Source organism: Ursus americanus, chromosome 6, assembly GCF_024610735.1.
Source record: "Ursus americanus isolate L20-20 chromosome 6, mUrsAme1.1.p, whole genome shotgun sequence".
Classification (NCBI taxonomy): domain Eukaryota; kingdom Metazoa; phylum Chordata; class Mammalia; order Carnivora; family Ursidae; genus Ursus; species Ursus americanus.
The window spans coordinates 27,667,237-27,684,491 of record NC_142132.1 but is presented as its reverse complement, the minus strand read 5'-3'; the positions used below and the strand labels follow the sequence as shown (position 1 = coordinate 27,684,491).

General features: G+C 41.2%; 1 protein-coding gene across 2 annotated transcripts in view; it reads right to left on the bottom strand.

Annotated features, from left to right (window-relative positions):
• The window catches only part of PKD2L1 (polycystin 2 like 1, transient receptor potential cation channel), a 33,122-nt gene extending 16,837 nt beyond the window's left edge, over positions 1–16,285 (bottom strand). For both annotated transcript variants that reach the window (XM_045802875.2, XM_045802874.2), the window contains exons 1-2: positions 15,758–16,285; positions 15,112–15,225 (exon numbers count right to left, since the gene is read on the bottom strand). In XM_045802875.2, coding sequence (XP_045658831.2) covers positions 15,112–15,225; positions 15,758–15,992 — 349 coding nt within the window. In that variant the 5' untranslated portion in view covers positions 15,993–16,285. The remainder of the gene's footprint in view (positions 1–15,111; positions 15,226–15,757) is intronic.
• Positions 16,286–17,255: the final 970 nt, after the last annotated feature.

The following is a 17,255-nucleotide window of genomic DNA, read 5'->3' as shown; positions in this document are numbered from 1 at the left end:
AAAGCAACACTAGACCAGGAAATGGGTGGGAACTGGAAGGAATCAGAATTTGAGTCAGTATGTGGAAGGTCCGTATGTCAGTACATTACTACCTTTTTAATATAGTGAGGGCCTCATTGCAGGAAGTTTTCAGACATTGGATAATGACTGCGTTGGAACACTATCAAGAAGATTCAGAGACCATGTGTTGGTCTCACAATCCAGCACGGAGTGTCTGATTTTTTTCTCTTGGACAGAAATTAAGTTCTCTTGCATAGATTACATCATGCCTTTTAACGCTGGCCTCAGATCGAATTCACAGTTGCTGAAAAATAACAGTAACTGACATCACAGACACATATTGTGCACTGGGCTTTGTACACATTTTCTCCAATAAGCCCATAAAAACCTCATAAAGTAGGAACTACCATCTGCATTTTATGCTATTAAGTAATTTGTCCAAAGGTCACATAGCAAGTAAGTAGAACTTGCGTTCAAACTCAGGTCCGTCTTACTCCAAAGACCATGAATTTAGCCACCATACATTACTCTACCATATTCTCTACCACTCAAATCCTTCTGATTAGGGACTCTGACTCTCCTGCCAAAAATCAAGCCAAATGTTTAGCATTACACAAGTTTATAAGGCACCCTTATAAGAAAACTCTTTTTGGAGAGTCTAATATCTGAGTTAGGAGGTGAATTGCAAAAAGCATTTGATAAACTCGAAACATCACCATCTTAAAGGAAGCTCCAAATTCCTTCATTCAGGTATAAACAGATAATTGTATACAAATCTGTATCAAGAGTCACACTCTGCAATAGGTGAGTCCCAGAGGAGGAAAAACTCACATGCCCAAAAATGTTACCTGGGTTGTTCATAGTATCAAAAGATTGTGAACAACTTAAATGTCCTACAAAGAGGCAATATCGAAGTAGACTATGATATCATTGAGCCACTTAATGGAGTATTACACAGCCATTGAAATGGAAGTAAACACAGAATGCAAAATTGTTTCTGTGCTATCGTGACAATAAAATATATTACAAAAATACTAGTTATGTAAAAACTTGAAGGAAAAATGGACTTTCTAACGAATAACGAGTAGTATAATCGGTGGGTTTTGTTTCTTTTCATTCCCATGGAGTTCAAGTAATGCTGTAGTAATAATACAATATAGAAATATTAAAATTATTTTTAAAAATCTGTCCACCTATTTATTTCCAAGTCATAGGTTGAAATTTCCAGGTGCTGGATACTGTACCGGACTTCGTGACTGCTTCCTTAAGATCCTCTCCTAGTTAATACCATGATTTTATTTGTGATGATATCACACCTCTGTGGATCATCTCACATATGTGGCTAGAAGCTGAATTCAACCCCAGCTCTAGGATTTGGACGGGAAGCTTAGGCCTAAATTCATTCACAAATGTCCCTCCCTTGGTGCCATTGCACCTTGAGGGATGACCATGTAACCCATCTCAGACCAAGGAGTCATGAAGAGAGAGTTCTGGAATCTTTTAGGACTTTCTCTCTCATAGTAGATATGAATGAGAAAGCCCCAGAGGATTCAGCCCCACGATGAAACTGATCGCACAGCTGGCAGAACTGAGTAACAAACAGACGGGGCTCGGGTGATGTCATTAAGTCACTGGATGGATCATCCCCGATGATTTGCCCTCCTTTGGACTTCCATTATCTAGACCATAAATCCCATATGGGTTAAGCCAGTTTTCACTGCATTTTATTTCATTGCAACATGGTCCTTACTTATGGGAAAACCATGACATTTTCAAAGAGATCGCATTATTCTTGAGGAAAATAGAGCTAGAAAATCTTCTGCTACTGTTCGAATGTCTCTAGAGGGCAGTCGATGACTTTAGCATATTTGTGCCAAAGTCTACATTCATTAAAGTACATTATTACCCTATATTAGAGGGGGCTTGCTGACCAAGTCAACTGATGTTGATATTCTAGGAACATACCTACCATTAATTCCTCAAGGCTCTCCAAGCTTTATTTCTGGGTAAATCTAGGTCTCTAGAATACCATAAAAATTTACACACACACACACGTGCATATGTATGTTTATAAGCACTTATAAATGTATATATATGCATTTACACATACATACATATACAAATATGTATATATGTATGTATAGTGTGTGTGTGTGTGTGTGTGTGTGTGTGTATATATCCCTACTCTTAAAAATGCTTTAAGAATGAGGATTTAATATGGATATTGATGGAGGCAGATATAAAACACAGTCAAAAGAGAAGTAGCCTCAGTCTTGAATATTGCTTTTATCCCTTATGATACTCCATGACTCATATAAAATTCAACAAAGCCAACCCCCCCCCCCAGAGCTAGGGTTGTGCACTGGGCTTTGCACACATTGTCTCCAATAAGCCCATAAAAACCTCAGGATTTGGACATTATTAATTTGTGTGTTTTTTCTTAGTCACCAGTGAGAACTGTGCACTGTTTATGTTTCTTCTTGCTTTGGCTGCCAGGAACCTCAGTCTTTGTTCTTATTTGCTGTACTTTTGTATACCTTAGGTTTTCTGGTACAAGTTATCTTCCTCCCCTGTCTTTTCCCACTTTTTTGCTAAGTCTTTTTATTATAGTTCTAATGGGCTATATTTTATTGTGTCTGTGATATTAATGTAAGCTGGCTTAGGTCCCTTTTAGACATAGGTGGGGCATAAATATATTATTATTAAAGAAGTATGGCAGTAATAATTATTATTAATCATCATCATCATGAGCTTGGATAATAACTTGATTTTATCCATTCCAATGTTTATAGTAGAGACTGAATATTCTTGTCCTCTCTTTTGACCTGTTGGAAGACCTTCCCAGCTCAGAGCAGGAACGAGAAGTCCACAGTTACTTTGTGTGCCTACTTTCCCGGGTGATTGCCATACAGGCCTCATACGCTACTGAGCTCCTTTCTTGTTCTATGTGATGGGACTTAGCTGTCATTTTCTAACAGCACTCTCCTTGGGCAGGAGAGTGTCAATTGACAAAGAACCTTGAAGAGCTTGGGTGTTCTGCCAGCAAGTGTGTAATTATAATTCCTTTATGTATCTATACCACTTCTTTATTGGAAACTCTGTGCCTTCAAGTTTTTGAAACTCAGAAGACAATTGCTCCTTCCTAAGCTGGATAGCTGTGAGGAAAAGTATGGAGGATGTTTCTGCGGAAATCTGGAGGTCTCTTCCCTCTACCCCCAAACCCAGCCCTGACAGTCATTATATGGACAGAACTCCCACTGTTCCATCAATCTTCCACTTGTTGAAGAGTTGGAAGTTCCTTGGGCTTTATTGATTTTATAAATTTACCCTGTGGCTACTCTGAAGGCCTCTTCCTAGTCCCTCTTATCACCTGGTTTGCTGAGAAGCTCTCTGAAACATCTCTCTACCTATTTCTTAGTTCACTGGATCCAGTTTGGCTTTGGTCCTATAATCTGGGAGGGAGGGAAGTTTTATGGTTACTCTTACAAGATGATTCTTCTTCCTTGTGAAATAAAATATAATGCCTTGAAACTGTCACTTCTTATGCCTCCCCAACAGCCTCTGATAATAGTTTCATAATAACTTAGCAAAACACCTTAATATGCACTCCTGGTGGAAAAGAATCAGGTCTCATCAGCCTCCCTGATGATTTTGTGTCAGGGAAGTTATAAGTGCCTTGGTTTCTCTGGGTTCCCATTAATTGTTGCCACTCCGATGTCAAACTATGGACAAGAATTCTTCTCCCCCTATTTGTCATAGACTACTAGTCATTTCCCTCCCCTTCTTACATGATCATGTAATTTTATGCAGAGGCACATGGCTGCCCAACTAATTACCACATTACCCAGCCTCCCTTGCAGCTAGTTATGGTGACTATTTGAACAAGTTCTGGTCAATGGAGTGTGAGTGGAGTGGTATGCTTCCACTTACAACTTCTGGATCCTATCATTAAAAGGAAGGAATATTCTTTCCCTTTCTACTTTCCTACTTCCTGAGAGCTGTAATAGGGACGTAAGAGCAGGAGCTGAAGCATGGGTAGAAGTCGCATGTTGAGAATGACAACACAAAGAGGTAGAAGCCAGTCTAGGCCCCACATGACTGTGGAGCCCCATATTAGTCCAGGGCTTCAAAACGCCTGGCACGGAGCCCAACCTGGGGCTCAATCTCATGACCCGAAGATCATGACCTGAGCTGAAATCACGAGTCAGACACTTAACTGACTGAGCCACCCACATGCCCCTGTATACGGCTTCTTATACAACTCAGATTGTTATGAGAGAGAGAAATAAATTATCTTATTTAAGCACTGTTACTACAGCTAAAACGATATCCTAACGGAAGCATTTCATGTGATTACATCCATATTAGATGGGTACTTTGGAAAAGGAATTTTTCTAGGAATTAGGGAAAAAGAGCTGAAGTCAACAAACTGACAACACAAAATTTCTGTTAAGAAAAGTCAAATATAGGGGCGCCTGGGTGGCACAGCGGTTAAGCGTCTGCCTTCGGCTCAGGGCGTGATCCCGGCGTTATGGGATCAAGCCCCACATTAGGCTCCTCCGCTATGAGCCTGCTTCTTCCTCTCCCACTCCCCCTGCTTGTGTTCCCTCTCTCGCTGGCTGTCTCTATCTCTGTTGAATAAATACATAAAATCTTTAAAAAAAAGAAAAAAAAAGTCAAATATAATCACAGATCTCTCAGTTAAAGCCATTTACTGAATATACGAAACCCTTTTTCCTTTGCTTAGTACAAGTTCCCTATTAAGAAATCCTCTTGTTGCTGCTGTCCTTCTTGGGCAATTCCTTCTTCCACCCACACATTCTAATTCATGCTATTAGGTCATTTAAAATTGAATTCCAAATGCCACATGTTTCTTAAGATGGAAAGTAGGCAGAAGAAAATTGCAACTTAGAAATGAGGGAAGGGTTAAATCCTCAGAGCATTCACTAGAGGATTATAAACCCAATGCATTTCACTAAAATTCAAACATATTTATATGTGCCCAGAAAATGGCTGAAAGGATATACACCAAACAATGAATAGTGTTTAATAATAGTGGCCTTTAACATTTTCCATAATATTTTACTTTTTTTTTTAACAAGAACTATGTATTAGTTAAACTTTTGATAAGGATATTCCCATGGTTTGGGGGGAAGGGGTAGAATTCTTTTGTAATGAAACAAAGAGAAACACTGCTTTATATTTTCCTTTCATACTGGCCCTTCCAAACTCTGACTCTGGCAAAGCTCTTGCATATTCATAGCCTGAGGCCTTAGTTGGCTCTTATTCCCAGCCCTGCCTTCTCCAGGGTGAGAGCCAATAATGTTAAAATAAAACAAAACAAAAAACACAAGCAAATGGCAATGACTTTGGGTCTCCTCAGACTTGAATGGTTGCCTGCTTCTGAGACCCACAAGAGTTCCGGTCTCTCTGAACATTTTGTCCTTCGACATCTTGCCACCATCCTGGAGCAAGCCCCCCCCCCCCGCCCCCGCCCCGGCCAGCATCCAGAGCACGGCAGCTCACTCTTAAAAATTATTAGGAACTCCAAAAAGGTTTTATTTGGGTTATAGCTAACAATAATTACCTTATAGAAATTAAAAGTGAGGAAAATTTTAGATATTTATAATAATGATTCATTTAAAAATAATGATAACAAACCCCATATACATAAACAAACAACATATTTTTATGAAAAACAACTATTTCCTAAAACAATAAATAAATTCAGTGAGAAAATGGGATCGTTTAACATTTTTGCAAGCCTGTTTAATGTCCAGCTTGAAAGAAGATTGCTGGATTCTCGTATCTGCTTCAGAATTCAGTCTGCTGCTATATGCAGTTTTGGTTAAAGTATCTGAAGAAAATATGACCTCTCACAAATATGATGGTAAGGGAAAGGGTCTCGGGAAGCCCCATACTGAGCACACCTTGGAGAACACTGCCCTTTGCCTTGTATCTGTGACTAAAACCTCCACACAGGCCTAATGATCTGCCTCAACTTAAAATCCTAGGTTTACTGCAGTCACCACCTAATAGCATAAAGAGATAGTTATCAGTATTATTATAACCCCTTACCTGAGTCCCATGTTCCATAGTTTTCAAATGCAATGTTCTCCCATGCAATGTCTCTCAGTAGCTTATCAGGTATGGTCTGACCTTGCCCGTGAGCAGTTTTCCTAATGTTAAACGTCACAATTCAATCAAGTAAATTTTAAAGATCTAATTGGTTTTATTAGTTAAACCACGAATCAGGCAGCATCCCATCTAGCAAGTAGAGGCGAGCTCCAAAGGGCTACAGAAAAGGAAAGGTTTTTAAAAGTACAGAGGGAGTGGAAAAAAGGAAATTATCAGCAAAGAAGCCACTGTTTTTGGCAACGTAGCCCTTCTATGGGGAATGGAAGGAGTCTATCCATAAATATCCTAGTGCCGGCCAAGAAATTCCCATGTTGACTGATTAAAGGTTACATTTTTGGGGGGTTGAAACTGCAATTAGCTTAGGTATTAAGTCTGGATTTACTGACATGGGGCCTTAACCTAAGTGACACCGTTTGGGCCTGTGGTTTTATTTTTAACACGATGAATCATGAAATTCAACTTTATATGATCTGCTCAGGGCCATTTAGCTGGCAAGAGGCAGAGTCAATACTCAGACTCTTTATGAATGCTAACTACATGTTCTTCCTCTGGCTACTCACACCAGCAGAGCCCCAGACTGATCTCATCTACAAAAATTTAGAATATCTGGATTTTATCAGCTACTGCTGCCTGCTCTCCTGTACTTTATCATAGCATAGTTATAGGTAAAAATTCCTTCCCTGATTCCAAGAACTGGCATTTAAATGTACTATAGTAGTCCTAGAGACCAACGACAGCCCCACATGGGGGAAAACTACATGACAGGTTGTCATCTAGCATTGGACAACAGGATATGTCCAGGCTCACCCATCTTGTAACAGTGATCCAGGCCCTCATAATTCTGGGGCACCAGGGAATTCCGCTACAGCAAATATAGGCCAAAGTCTGCTGGTGGGACCCAAATCCCTATTATTTAGGTTGAGCTGACTCAGATGACCTCACTCTAGTACTAGAAGGACTTTGTAATTCACTGTGTCTGGATGGGCCACGGGTAGCTGAGTATGCTAAGAAAAGCATGAAATCATGATCCCATGGCCGGTCTTGATCCCTGGCAACTGCTTCTAGAGGCCCTAGTCTTTCTGATCTCAATAAGCATTATTCTGATGCTTTCTCAGATCTCAGGCTTCCAGTGGGTTAAACTTTACATTTCAATATTTTCCTAATTTATACCTTGATGTGGAATGAAAACTGATATTTATTGAAAGCCCACTATATGCCAGGCACTGTACTATTTGTACTTACTTATTTTCCACCAATCTCACAAAGGCAGTCATTATCATCATTCAATATATAAGGAAATCAGGACTTCCAGAGGTTTGAGTATCTTGATCTAGCTTGCAAAAGGCGATGGCTAGTAACTGGTTGCACCATCATTTGAACCATGTCATCTAATTCCAGGTCCCATGCTCTATCACCATTGCACCTTCACTAATGTCATGGTTCTATGTGACCAATTATCTTCTGCCATCATTACAGTCACATAGGGTATAGGAGCTCACCCGCAGACATTTTCTGAACCTCCAAATTTCTGTTCCTTTCCTTGTCAATTCTAGGAATGCTTGGTCAAGAAAGACATCTTCTATGGAGGTTCCTCAAATAATTAAAAACAGAATTACCATATGAACCAGCAATTTCATTTCTGGGTATTTATCTAAAGAAAATGATATCACTATCTCAAAAAAGTTATATGCACCCCTATGTTCATTGCAGCATTATTTACAATAGCCAAGACATGAAAACAACCTAAGTGTCTATTGACAAATGAATGGATAAAAAAAAAAATGTGGTACATACCTACGAGGAATATTATTCATCCACCAAAAAAGGAAATGCTGCTATTTGCAACAACATGGATGGACATTAAGGACTTTATACTAAGTGAAATAAGTCAAAGACAGATACTGTATGTCACGTATATGTGGAATCTAAAGCAAAAACAAAACCCATCAAACTCATAGATACAGAGAACATATTGGTAGTTGCCAGACATAAAGGTGTGAGGGGAGGTGTGAAATTGGTGAGGTCAAAAGGTACAAAATTCCAATTTTAAGATAAACCAGTCCAGCATGGTGATGTCGTGTACAGCATGGTGACTACAGTTAACAATATTGTATTGTATATTTGAAGGTTGCTGAGAAACCTCTACGACATCAGCCAAAGCAACCTTTTTCATGACACATCCCCAAAGGCAAGAGAAACAAAAGATAAAATGAATTTATGGGACTTCATCAAGATTAAAAGTTTCTGCACATCCAAGGAAACAGTCAGAAAAACTAAGAGGCAGCCCACGGAATGGGAGAATATATTTGCAAATGACACTACAGATAAAGGACTGGTATCCAAGATCTACAAAGAACTTCTCAAACTCAATACACGAGAAACAAATAAACAAATCAAAAAATGGGCAGAAGATATGAACAGACACTTTTCCAATGAAGACATACAAATGGCTAACAGACACATGAAAAAATGTTCAAAATCATTAGCCATCAAGGAAATTCAAATCAAAACCACACTGAGATACCACCTTACGCCAGTTAGAATGGCAAAAATAGACAAGGCAAGAAACAACAATTGTTGGAGAGGATGTGGAGAAAGGGGATCCCTCCTACATTGTTGGTGGGAATGCAAGTTGGTACAGCCACTCTGGAAAACCGTGTGGAGGTCCCTTAAAAAGTTAAAAATTGAGCTACCCTATGATCCAGCCATTGCGCTACTGGGTGTTTACCCCAAAGATACAGACGTAGTGAAGAGAAGGGCCATATGCACCCCAATGTTCATAGCAGCAATGTCCACAATAGCTAAATCGTGGAAGGAGCCGAGATGCCCTGCAACAGATGACTGGATTAAGAAGTTGTGGTCCATATATACAATGGAATATTACTCAGCAATCAGAAAGAATGAGTTCTCAACATTTGCTACAACATGGACGGCACTGGAGGAGATAATGCTTAGTGAAATAAGTCAAGCAGAGAAAGACAACTATCATATGATTTCTCTCATCTATGGAACATAAGAACTAGAATGATCAGTAGGGGAAGAAAGGGATAAAGGAAGGGGGGGTAATCAGAAGGGGGAATGAAACATGAAAGACTATGGACTATGAGAAACAAACTGAGGGCTACAGAGGGGAGGGGGGTGGGGGAATGGGATAGACCGGTGATGGGTAGTAAGGAGGGCACATATTGCATGGTGCACTGGGTGTTATACACAACTAATGAATCATCGAGCCTTACATCGAAAACCGGGGATGTACTGTATGGTGACTAACATAATATAATAAAAAATCATTATTAATTAAAAAAAAAAAAAAAAAAAAAAAAAGTGCATACTAGCCTTGGCTGTTGGTCTAGCAGAAAGGGACAATGGGTAATGAGAACAGGGAGCAAAAAGGAGTGATGAAATTTATATCTGCTTTCAATGAGAGGGAAAAAGGGCTAATTTATCCTAAAGAGAATGCATTCAAGAAGGATGAATTTCATTCTATTTTAAGTTTACCCTACAATATATTTAATATGTTAATTTTGTCCATTGGTACATATTAGTCCATTACACAGCAGCAAACCTCCACCCATTTATTTAGTCTGCTGACATATTATTTCTCATCTATACTCATCAGGGTTACTCATTATAATGCTTATTACCTGCTGTGTTCCTAATAAAATATTAAGATTGTAACATCTCAGTAATCTTTTGTTGGAGAAGAAATAAAATTTTAGCTGTTGACGTTAAAAAAAAAAAAAAAAAAAAAAAAAAAAAAATGAAGGTTGCTGAGAGACTAAATCTTAAAAATTCTCATCACAAGAAAAAATAGTAACTACGTATAGTGACGAATGTTAACTAAACTAATTGTGATCATTTCCCAATATATACATATATTAAATCATTATGTTTTATACCTAAAATGAATACAATGTTGTATACCAGTTATACCTCAATAAAGAAAAAAAGAAAGACATCTTCCTAGCCTCCAAATTTACTTCAGCCTCTCCTATTAATATAAGATTCCACCAATCTACGGACAGAACCTTGACATCCATTCAAAAAAGGCAAAGTGAAAAGAGGTAGGCATTTCCTTACAACCAGTGATGAACAAAGAGCATCCAGTTGACATTAGTTGGTGTGTAGACACAAGTCCCCAAAGGCTGAGGGTCTCTGCCCTCCTCCCCAACTGCATGGTGACCAGATCCAGCCTTGTCCTGTCTCAGAACCGCTCCTAAACAGGGCCAGTCCCAGGTGCACCTTTGAGATAATAATACTGTCTCCTAAAACAAACAACCATTGTTTCCACACAAAGACCTTCAATGTTTCCTCTATCAACAAAAGGCTACAGCAATCCTGCCAAGAAGACAAAGAGCTGGAAGGCCTTTCATAACTATCATGATGGTGGGAGGGGAGGAGTGGAGGCAGGAAGATCATTCTCCAGCGCTTTCTATGCGGAGGAATAGGACCAACTCCACCCATCAGGGACCAGTCTGAATTACTGATCATTCCTGGACTATTCATAATGACAATAAAAACGGCTTACTAATCTGTGAAATGGAAATAATATCTATCCCTTACAGGACTGCTGTCAGGATCAAATGAGATAATAGGTATACAAGCTCTTTGTAAGGTTGAAAAGGCTGCCCAACTGATATGGTTAATGTGGGAAGATAGATGGTTCACCCACATTGCCTGCATAAAAACGATAGCTCTATTTTAGCTGATGAAACTCCAAATAGCTCTGGTATCTAGCTCCACCCAGATCCTAGAATAAAGCATAAGGGAGAAGAAATGTGGTCAGTATGGCTGACCACTATAGTCTATGAGCCTGTTAGGCTATTTTTCCTACCCCCAGGAACCCAAATCCTGGAAATGAGCCCCCTGGTGGTTGGTCCCTCACCTAGGGTTTAATGCTCCAAGCCTCACCCCCATCCCCTCCCTTGTCCCTCTTAAAACAGTTTAAGCAATTTACACAAAAGTAGATTTACATAATAAATTAAAGCATGAGAAAATTATCCATCCTCACTGGTGATCAAAGACAAATTAAGGCAAATTGTACCATTTTATGCCTACTTAATAATAAAAACTAAAAATGAGAATATCCAATGTTGGTGAGACTGTGACAAAATTGGTATGATCTTAGAGTACTAGTGGCATAATAAATTTGTATGGTCCCCTACAAAGGCAAAATGACAACACATAAACAAATACGAAGAAGGTATTCCTATCTTTTGTTCTAGCATCTCCCTTCCTGGAAATTCCCGAGGAAATACTTTAACAGAAATGGCTAGCAAGTATAGCTAAATATATTTACCTACAGTTGGCAAATATTTAAATAACAAGAGAAATGCTTTAGTTAATTGTGATGTGACTGTAGTCATTAAAATGAAAATATAAAACCTACTTACAAACATGAGGAAATATTTCAGATATAATTTGTAAGTGAAAGGGAACCATATGAGGGGCGCCTGGATTGGTTGAGTTGGTTAAGCCGCTGCCTTTGGCTCAGGTCCTGAGCAGCTCCCTGCTCAGCAGGGGAGTCTGCTTCTGCCCCTCCCTCCCTGCTCAGCCTCTCTCACTCTCTCTCTGAAATGAATAGGTAAAATCTTAAGAAGAAAGAAGGAAAGAAAGAAAGAAAGAAAGAAAGAAAGAAAGAAAGAAAGAAAGAAAGAAAGAAAGAAAGAAAGAAAGAAAGAAGAAAGAAAGAAAAAGAAAGAGAGAAAGAGAACCATATGATACAAATAGGTAAAATATATAAATATATGGATAAGGGCTGATAATAAGTGACGATATCTTTGGTGTTGTGGTGGTAAATTGTAGGTGAATTATATTTCAAAATGTTCTTTAATGTTTTTATATCATTAAAAAAATACAGCAATAAAAAGAAAAAAGTAATCAGCCAGTAGAATTCAAAATTATGCTTTTACTAAGGTAGGACACGTAGTTATCCTTGCTAAGATGTTGACAGGTGTTAATAGATTAATGTGTAACACATTTGGTGCAGAGAGGCTGTAGAAGACTCTAGTTAAAAGCCTCAAAAATTGAGTTTGGAATTGGATTCCTGCTTCTGCCACTTACTTGCTGTGTGGCCTTGGGCAAGCTATTTGACATATCCAAAACTTCCCTGATTTACAAAATGGAAGTGATAACAGAACCAGTATCCTAGAATCACTGTGCAAAGTCAATAAGATAAGGTACACAGTGTAGTGCTTTTATTCAATAAAAGGTTGGTGTGTGTGCTGTTAATAACAATGATAATGGTGGTGGTTGTAGTGATTAACTGAGGTCTTCCAGAGAAAATGCCTTAACTTACATCATGCTGTTCAAATTATATTATCCCTATATGTGAAGCCAACTACAAACCAGATAGACCTTGCTTTTTAGAGCAGTTTTAGGTTCAAAGCAGAATTGAATGGAAGGTATAGAGATTTCCCGTATACCCTTGCCTCTACGTAGGGACAGCCTTCCCCATATTCAAAATTCCCCACCAGAGTGGCACGTTTACTATAATCGATGAGCCTACATTGACACATTAATAAGTCCATACTTTACATTAGGTGTTGTACATTATATGGGCTTGGACAAATGTATAATGACTTGTATCTACCATAATATTGTCATATAGAGTTGTTTCACTGTCTTAAAAATTCTCTGCACGCCACCTATTCATCTCCCTCCCCTTGCAGATCCATGGCAGCCACTGATCCTTTTAGTATCTCCATAGTTTTGCCTTTCTCAAAGTGTCATACAGTAAGAATCATATAATATGTATCCCTTTCAGATTTGCTTCTTTCTTGAAAGGTATTTTTTATAACCAGTCTGGAGCACCAAGTAAGTATTTTGAAATTCCACTAGGTAACACTAAGATAATTACTATCAGTGATTGTGTTAGATTATTTATATATGTAATTTCCATAAGTATTATTCTCTTTGTTCTACCAACAAGGAAGTGCCCAAAGTCACAAAACCAGTAAGTGGCAGAACTGGTATTTGAATCCAGTTAGTCTAACTCCAATGTTTATATCTTTCCATTATGCCACAGTGTTTACCCTAATGCCAAATATGGGTCCTAGAGCATCTGAACCCAGTCATAGGAACTGACAGGGAAAAGCACACGATAAAGTTGCATCTCCAACTACATGTCATTGAAGGTCTTAGAAGACAGCATCCTGATAGAACAATACAACAGCCACCATATTTTGTGTCAGATTTTATGGCTAGGACTTGCATTCCTATCATTAGGCAGGAGAGCTTAGCACAGACTAGCAAAATTACAAGGATCTAGTTCAATGTTTCTTAACCTTTTTTGGCATTATCCCTCAACTCAGGGGCGTCTTTAGACATTTTCTTCCTAATCACCCCTCACCCCAATTAAATTTTAATAGCACATAAATACTACATTTGTTTATGTACTGTGGCCTTTTCTGGGGCCAAAAACTTTTGCAATATCTAAGTTGGGTTTTTTTCTTTTTCTTTCTTTTTTTTTTTTTTTTTGCCCTCCAAGAAACTGTTTCTACCCCCTAGGGGGTATATAGTCCCCACTGAGAATATATAGTCTAGTTGCAGATGGTCAGAGCTCAGGGAGGCTGACAGGGAGCTGAGATGCCAGGGAGGTGAGGTCAGGACCTTGGAGAGTGCCAAAATAGCCCTACTGAGACCATGTCCAAGGCTCACTATTGCCTCTAGTTTTGCCTGAAAGAAGAAAGAGGCTTGGGAGAGGATGGGGGCTAGGAAGCTCTTAACAGTACTCTTTTACTACATGTCAGAAGCGTCAAAATGTAAAGGACTTCAGAACCTTAGGCACATGCTGTTCTCCCTTCCCAGGAACTTCCCTTCTTTTCATCTTCCTTTCAAGGAGCTAAATCCTCCTCATCTTTCAGCTTCTGGTTCAGATATCATTTCCTCTGCTGTCCTCACAAATTCCCCAAATCTAAATATAACTGAATTGCATCACAGAACTCTGTACTGGTCATATGCCCACGGAGTATTTTGTCCAGCACTGGGCATCATATAGGGAGGCCCATCATATAGGGAGGGCATCAGGTCAGGCGACCAGGGTGGTGACATTATGAAATATTTTTTACCATATGCCTATTTATTTACTGGTATTAGTTGCTCTTTACTGGGGTAATGACTTCATGAATATTATCTCATGTGAACCTCATATAATCCTACGGGATTGGATAGGTATGAATTAGGAAACTGAAACTCACAGAAATTATGCAACTTGCTCAAGTTTCCTCAACTGGTGAATGGTAGAGCCTGGTGTTTGTACCCAAGTCTGTGTAAATTCGGACCCTATACCTTCAATCGATAATTTTTTGACTCTAACCTACCATGGTGCACTTGTTCTATCCTTTCACTTGGTCCTTGAAACTTAGACACCAAACCTTTCCAGTTTGTGTCTGTAGCTAGAACTTCAAACAAGCTTCCTTCAGTGCCTGTGGCATGGTGGCCTCTCACATGGAAGAATCTCAGCTGCATTGACCACGACTACACTACTTGCATCTTTAGCCCTTTGATTGGGTATCTGAGCTCTAAGGCCTGCTGAAATCTTTCTCCTTCTGCCTTTAAAGAAATGGAGATCAGACCTAGCATAATAACCACATGAAACCCAGCAAAATATTTTTCGTTCTAAACCGAAAGGAACTGTTTTCTACTTTTTCAGAAGGGTAAAAACTTCCACTCGCCAACGGAACATGGTGGTTGCTGGGTTGGTGTCAGGAACGTGAACTTAAAAACCATGTTATTTCCCTTGTAACAAAGTAACTTTAACAGCTTTCTCACCATCTGCCTTCTTCTCCTGACCTCAGGGACAAGTTCTTTTTAATCGAAATATCTTAAGCTGAAAAGGTAATCAGTCCGAGGACACAGCCTGCTCCCACAGACAGAGGCTGTCTCCACAGGCATTGCTGCAGAAGCGTGTACACAGACGTACATACAGACACTTCTCACAGTCAGATGTACACAGAGACAGATGTTACTCACAAAGACAGATGTCCACCAGGAACACGATGTATACTAACAGCTCCCGCAGGGTGGTCTTGACGTAAAGCTCCCGGTTCTCAGCTGTGTTCTCAGTCAGAGTTGTTCCCCAAAGTCCTAAGGGACATTGGAGAGATGCCTAGGATTTCCACCAGCAGGGTTGCTCCCAGGTGCCTGACCCACCAGTCCCTGGATTTTACTCCCATTTCTACCTCGGCCCTTTGCTCACCCATCACCTTGTATGTTGGCTGACTCTGGCTACTCTAACCACACTCAAGCCTGCCCTCCTTCATCAAACACCCTGAGGTAGACCATGGAAAAGACTTTGGGTAGCCGAGGATGAAGACATGGAAAGGAGGTCCTTGTTTCAGGTGGAGCAGTCTGGGGGATCATCACAAACCTGTCCTCCCTCAAGCTAACTCCCTCCATACCCTTCTGGGCCCCCAGAGATAACTGTACCAGGTTCTCCTTCTAAGAGACCACTACACTGGCCTCTGTGTTCTGGGGCCTTTAGCTCTAACAGACAATTCATAAAGCCCAAAGAGACTGAGATCCCACCTCTTCTTCAGGTCACATCTGCCCCCCAAAAGCTTTTGGGACTCCTTTCCTAACTCCAGTATCCCAGGAGAACCTTCCTCCCACCAGGTACCTCTGATGCCACGACAGATCTGGAAGCAGCAGCTGGATACCAGGGTCCTGTATGCCTTCTCCCGGGGTCCATCTTCAGGCTTTTTGGGTTGGGGCTGGGGGGGCGCTGCCCTGGATATGGTGCAGACCTTCAGTGTCCCATGTGGGGAGGGGGGACCACTGTAGGCAGGGTTGTCCCAGGCTCCACTCCCCATCTTTTGGAGCTCTTGCCCCTCGGGACTTTCCACAGCATTCATGGGGGTAATGAGGTAGGGGGCCTGGGTACCTCAGGTACCCACTGTCACCTGAAGAAAGAGGGAGCAAAGACACAACCCAGTCTAGCCAGCAGAAGGCAAAGGAGCAGGAGAGCAGCTGGTGTCAGGAAGCCTCTGCTTCCTGCCTTTTGTAGAGGGAATCTGTACGGGCTGGGGGGAGGAGGCAGGTGGGAGGGAGTGGGGAATGGTTATCAGTCGCTTCAGAGGCTCTTTCTCTCTTCCTCTAGCTTCAGGAAAGGGGGTGGAAGGGAGCTGGAAGGCAGGGGTTTGGCAGGAGAGAGAGAAGACTGGGAGGGGGATGTGGAGACTGGGGTGGAAGGAAGGAGGGGTGAGCGAGGCCAGTGCTGGGGGGAGAGGAGGGCTGCTTACAGAAGGGGCCTGGTAGACAGGTGGTCCCAGTCAGACAGGAGAGGAGATGAAAGCACCGTGGGAGGAGCTGGCAGACTCCACTTCAGGTCTGGGCTAATTTTCACTAAAAGCTCCTGAAAGGGCCGACATGGATTGGGCTGCAGACCAAGGGCAGGGACAGGAGACCAGAAAGTGCTGCCTCTCTTCCAGGCTCATTCAATGGCATCTGAGTCTCCTTTAATGTCTCACCTTGAGTTGTCCCACGGTGGGGTGGAGAAGGGCAGCTACCCTCCCTCACTCCACCCCTATAGCTGGGCGAAAAGCTAGTGGCAGGAGGAGCCTGTGTTTTGGACACTTAAGGGTCAGGGTCTTGGACTGCCATTGAGATGGGGGGCAGAGAGGGGGACACTACAGAGTTCCAGATTGTCTGTAGCCTTCTGAGGTCTGCCCTCATATGACGTATGAGGGAACTACACTGACAGAAGGGTATTCCTTAAGAGTGGGGGCTTAGCCTAGGGAAGAGCCTAAACCCTGATTGGGAGATTGCATCAGACAGCAAAGGGCAAGAACAGTGTGACTTGGGACTCTTTAAGAGGAGTGGATGTCTGGACCCAGTTCAGCTGACCACTTTATCTTATGGCTCTTAGTACTAACCTGAGGGCTATTAAGCACGAGCACAAAATGGAACTATGAGAGGTATCAGAGCCGATCTGCTTTCTTTTCAATCTCAGGTGTCTGTGCCCCCAGCACACCCCTGCCTAGGCCCCGCTCCAGCCTCTGATCACTTGCCCTGGCTCCCCTACAAGCATGTTCTATGGCCCAGAATGGTACTGACCCCACAGGTGCAGGGGGTTTCCTCCTCCTTGATGGCCGGAGTGGGGGCTGCCCTCTCTCCAG